The sequence below is a fragment of the Ischnura elegans genome, chromosome 3, assembly GCF_921293095.1.
Source record: "Ischnura elegans chromosome 3, ioIscEleg1.1, whole genome shotgun sequence".
NCBI classification, from domain to species: Eukaryota; Metazoa; Arthropoda; class Insecta; order Odonata; family Coenagrionidae; genus Ischnura; species Ischnura elegans.
In genome coordinates, this window is record NC_060248.1 from 15,237,138 (window position 1) to 15,243,137 (window position 6,000).

The following is a 6,000-nucleotide window of genomic DNA, read 5'->3' on the forward strand; positions in this document are numbered from 1 at the left end:
CGTGAAATTGATCTCTTGGAAAACATCAGCTCGCGCATGTTACAATCGCTGTTAACGGCCGTCCGTTCTGATCGGCTGAAAGGCGGAACCGTCGACGAAAATCGATGAAATAGGGACAGAAAAGGGATGGGATTTCCATCCTTGGAGCTATAGCGGAAAATTATTGCCTGCAACTCATTTTTCCACCATAATTGGAGCGATCGCTGGGGATATCACTCGGAAATGACATAAAAAATCATGGTGTAATTCAGGATTTAGAGCAGAGCCTATTACTCACGAGCATGAGCAAATTGGAGATGGCCAGCAGGTCTCCTTCAACTTTGACATCAGGGTACTACATTTTTTTGCATAGCCGAGGGACACAATGTTCTCCATTTTTGGTAGATCCTGAATGACAAAATGGCGGAGAAAATGGGTGTTTCTCATCAAAATTAAAAAACCCCATTGTAATATGGCACACCAATAAATAGCACCCAATTTTAATTAGATCTTTTTTCACCTCATTGAAATTGGTTAGTACACAAGACAAATTGCTAGCTATCATATAAACGAGAAATCAAAGTGGAAAGTGTTTACTGGCAATGAGTACTCGCGTAGTCATAAATTTCCTTTGGAGGGGGTACTCTGATGGTATGCGGGTTGCTTATTTGATAATTTTCTTTCATTTCGCAAGCAACGGAGAAGCATACTTTTTATTAAATAAGCTGTAAATTTTGCTTGCGTAATGCTGAAGTTAATAAGCTATTTTTTTATAGAATACAAATGGTGGCATCCTTACAACTTCTGATTTTCTCCAAACATAGGCAACAATAATCCAAACTGAACCCACTGAAAGTATGAGATTATACCTCAGACATTACAGCAACTTAATGTTCAACTCTGAATATATGAACAATTGGTGCGACATACTTAAAATAATGTGTGCATCAGTAGGCAATATATGGTTGGCAACTTGATGCTAATCACACATGAGGTTCTCTTTCACTCTGCTAACTACATACCTTAACTGCTTCCTCTTTCTTCCTCTTTTTCGACAGCAACTCCTCGGTCTGCCAAGCCTTCCACTGATGACTGACCCAAGGAGGAAGAGGCCATTCTGCAACGCTTTCACAGGTTAGACTCACGACTCATTCCCCATTCTACTCAATGCACTCAAAACTGATAGGCAACGAGGCAAGGGAAGGAGAGCCTCGTTCGCTTGCATCAGGGTACACATGTCGCCACAAGTTTGGGTTATTAGTCGGAACTAAATGCATTTGACAGAGCACACACCACTCATTTACTGCATAATTGTACAACAGCTCTTTTATACCTCCCCTCATGAGGATAACAACCTGCCGTTAGACTCATTAAATATCATAGCCATCATAATCATCAACTTCTAATTCATTATACCCTCGTTCAACGGTAGAGATGGGCAAGCAATGTACAGTGGCCTTTGGAGTGCAATTTTACTGAGCAGGTTAAACTGTTGTGAGTGAATCTGCATTGACCTTAGACTTGGGACGCCTGGATGTTGCTTACTTCTGTCCACACTGAACTGTACTGTACCACTGATCAAGCATTTTTGACTTCCTCCTGCACACATAATCTTGCAATACCATTCTTCTTCCATGCAAAGTGGAAGGACAGAATTTTCCCCCTTTCTCTCCACAATCTCCAGTGAGCTTTTGTGTCTTACTCCCTCACCACCATCAGGCACATTGATATCAATCATGAAAAGGAGGAGAATGATGACCAACAGGCCTTCTTCGACATTGACATCATGATACTAGATTTCTTGCTCAGTCCAGTAACACAATGTTCCCCATTTGTGGGAGAGCCTGAATGATAACACGGCAGGGCAAAATAGTGTTTCTCATCAAAATTAAAACCGCTGTGCTGGTTAGTACCATAAGCTCTATGGTTATTAAACAGGACAAAATGTTTGCAGGTTACCTACACAGGTGACTTGCTGTCAATTTGCACGAATTGGAAAATGATATAGCACATGAAATAAGTTAAAAATTTTGTTTGCATTGAGGTGGTCTATACATGAATGGCATAACTCAGCCAGCACATTATAAGTCATAGAAGTAAGCTGGAAGGAGAAAATTGGGAAGGTGCTTATTGGTTCATAGCTTAGCCTTATCAGCAACATATGTGCTCTTATGACAAAGCTCTCCTGGTTTAACTTTGTCTGTTTTGCGAGCTGCCACCAGGGGTTATTCTGGGATGATGAGTGATATACCTTGTGTGTACAGGTTGTGGCCGCAAGCGTTCCGAGGGTGAGCTGATGCAGAGCGGACCTGATGAGACCCTGAGCACACTCCTGGAGCTCAACTCTGAGCCAGCAGTGGCTGAGCTGAGTCGACAGATCCTATCCGAGGCAAAGCTGTGGGAAGCTATTCAAGAGGCACGCGACGAGATGTCGAGGCAGCGACAACGGGTGAGCAGATCACAACGGCTCTAAATAAAAACAATTAAGGCATGTTAGCAGTGTCATAATATGCATTATGCACTGGAATTAGCGGTCGATATTTATCACGATATCTTGGATTGCTTAGTGTACATAATCTTTCTTGGCAGACAAGCATCATATGGCATTGTTATGTCATTAAGGCATATTCCATATTGCCACATTCAGAATTCTATGAGAAAATTTATTGATAGAGAGGTATTTATATGCTGCTTTTTAGCATCAGATTAAAGTGAAAATCTAAGTTTTGAAAGCAAAATTACCATCTTGAAGACAATTCTTTCACTCCAACTGGAGGTAACATCACCATTAATTTGACATCTCGAGATAAAATAGCAAAGATATAGGCAATATGATTCTGTTTTATGTATCAGCATGCTGCATAAGCAATGTCACCTTCCCCACCTCCATTCATCCTGCAGAGAGGTAGTGTAAGCTCACAGCCTAAGGCAACACATGTCTTATGTTGCAACATGGACTATGCTTTATTTCCATAACAATTTTATATGATGCTTATCTACCAAGAAAGAATATGCATCCTCTCCAGTCAAAGACATGTTTGGAGAAATACCACCTCGGCTATTCTAGGGTTTCTATTACTCTTACCTTGTGCTCAAAGCATAAATGTCTGCTCCAAGCTTATGCTCATGGTCATTTGCTCACCTTTTATAAATGTGGCTCATCAACAATATTTAATAATTTTTCCAAGTAAGAGTCAAAAATGACAATGCCAAAACTAAAGATACGAGAGTGTCATTTCTTCATTCTAAATTAAAAATTGCGAATTTCAGCTTCCAGCTTTCTTCATATCATTGCTCTAACTGTGCACTCACAGCATAGAACCATCACTAATGGAAATCATGCCCTCCTTTGCAGGTAATGGTGACTAAGAGACGGAGGCGCCGTGAAGCATCGTCGTCGTCGTCATCAGGCGAGGCAGTGCAAGAAGAGGGGCGCCAGGAGTGGGGGCCTCCCCCCATCCCCAAGGGAACGCTCCCATCAGCTGGAAACGGTGCCCTCCCCATTGTCTAAATATCTATAAATATGTATGCACCATGCATACACTCACTCACATATATACATATACATATATATATATAAATTATGCACAGACGTAAAACATATTTTGTCCCCATATCTGCACGTCCTCCCCTGTAGTGCCAACACAACAAATGTGAATCTTCAGAAGCAGTTACTCAGTTGGCAGGGTGGCTTCCCTCCATGCTCGCATCAAAACTTGTCAAATGTGGAGCTGAAGTTCCTTTTCCATGCACGGCAATAATGATGGCTTCCTTCATTGAGAAATTCTCAACCATTTCATTTCAACAATTGATTGCTTTGCTCATTCACCCGCAACAAATGCATTTTTCCAAAAACAAATCAGAAGCCTATTTAGGCCCATCGATGCCCACCAAGAGCCGCAGCTCATCACAACAATAGTGCCTGCTCCGCCTAGAAACAAAGTAACAACATGCTCCTGAGCCAATATGCATTCAAATGTGCAGCCATGAGAACACGTCACAAGAAAGAGCTGAGTGAAGCAATGGACATCATACCCAAAATGCTTCATCCCACTATCTAATGAAAGAACATAAAACACTCTTAGACTGGTATAAAATCAACATAATACTTTCAAAAATGTTTTAGGAGTATCATCCACATTTTAACATTATGCAAATGAAAATTAGGAACAATCTGTAGGTTCTTGGGAGCAGGAAAACTCAATAAACACTCTTTTAACCAAGATTAACATTACAAAACAGAAATCAGCAGCCAAGCTGAGACATTAGGGCAGGTGTAGAGGACAGTGCAGGGAAGAACAAAATTAAACGCAACAGATGATTTTGCATACTATAAGCAGGACCATGGCTAGAGGAATGATCACAAACTAAATATGTATATAATGAAACTATTTTCACCTACTTTCATTAATAACAATAAACAAATGTAACTTACTGTTGGCCATTCCCGAGTAGTGACAATATCTTTATATAGGTAACTAAACCGTGACATTATAAATACACAGGCAGAAATTGTGATATAGAAATTGAATTATGAATGAAAATATGTTTTCAAGGAGTTGTATATGGACATCAAAATGGATTCCAAAAACCCTACATAAATTACTCAGCCTCTGCATAGGCACTAGAGAGCACTTCTCCATTCCATGTATGGATTTAACTCTTTGAAGGAAGCATCACAGATAAATGAAGCCAAATAGACAAACAAAACTATCAATTAATTTTCAAAAATAAGCAAAAACAGTGATTCTTGTGGACACAATCATTCTTCAGATACCCTTTATGAACAGTGGCACTTCCCGCAATGGGCACCAGCATTCACAATGAAAAGAAGTCACAAACCATGGTACATGTAACAAGTGAGACTCGTTGCAAAGTGAATGATTCTCATTGAATGGCAATGAGCAGACAATGGGGATGGAGACGTAAACTTCGGCAATTTAAAGTTACAATTCAATTGTTATGAGTAACTCTATTAATGTTAAGGTGAATTCTGTAGTGTTTTTCTTCATATGTCTCATACTTGTACATTAATCAAATATAGTGATTTTTCCAGCACTTACCACTCGATTTATTTGAACTTATATTGAGAGAAATAATGGGGACATCATTTATACGACAAAAGATTAATAATACATTGATGCAAAGTTTGGTGGGAAGCAAATGTTTCCTTCCCTTTCAAAATAGACAACAGAAATTAGAAAGCATTTGAGTGGGATGGAGCAAAGAACGATATCGCTTAAATGTCACTTATGGTTAGCCAATTGGAAACCACTTAACACCCAGAAACCTATCGAGACACATTTGCACACAGTGATGCAGTACTATGTACGTTCAGAAAAAGGCCTGTTCAAATAGATGCAAAATATTTCCAAAAAAAATTCGCCACATTCACACTCTAATTCATTTAGGTATTCTCTCTTTCACTTTCGGAACTATGTACACTGACTTGGCCATAGTTGATATGGATCATATCTAAAAATAAAAGCATAAATTTTATTTTCTCCTGGAAATATTTAACTAAATATTAAACTAAACCCAATTACGGAATCAGATGCATCGAATGAAAATGAAATAATGAAAAGTGTAATTAGTATACCATAACTTTCAATTGACAGAGAATAAATGTTGCAAGACTTTTTTAAGCCCTTTCAGCAAGAAAAGGAATGAGTATGGGTAAAATTAAATGATTAAAAATTACAACACCCATGAGAATGGGACAAAGTAGCTAAATGTAGAAGAATAAAGATCCACCATCATCTCCTAGGGGAATAATTCTTTTGTACATTTTTCTTTCATGTGAGAATAGTATTTCATCATGTTCCTGATATCAGCACCGAGGAAAAAGTTAAACTAAATTTACAAGAGAAATTGAAAGCTCTGTGATTGTATGCATCATTTGGTACGCTAATCCCCATTTATTTGCCAAATACGAGTACATCTGATGGGATTCTTGAAGGATACTCATATCGATCTATACGCATGAAAATGCAAATCCCCTCTGCTCTCCTGGAACAAGGC

At 39.0% G+C, this 6,000-nt stretch overlaps 1 protein-coding gene across 1 annotated transcript in view; it reads left to right on the forward strand.

Annotated features, from left to right (window-relative positions):
- Nucleotides 1-5,037, forward strand: part of LOC124155484 — a 29,267-nt gene extending 24,230 nt beyond the window's left edge. Inside the window, exons 3-5 of the mRNA XM_046529326.1 lie at nucleotides 1,038-1,113; nucleotides 2,244-2,428; nucleotides 3,335-5,037. Coding sequence (XP_046385282.1) covers nucleotides 1,038-1,113; nucleotides 2,244-2,428; nucleotides 3,335-3,490 — 417 coding nt within the window. The 3' untranslated portion in view covers nucleotides 3,491-5,037. The remainder of the gene's footprint in view (nucleotides 1-1,037; nucleotides 1,114-2,243; nucleotides 2,429-3,334) is intronic.
- Nucleotides 5,038-6,000: the final 963 nt, after the last annotated feature.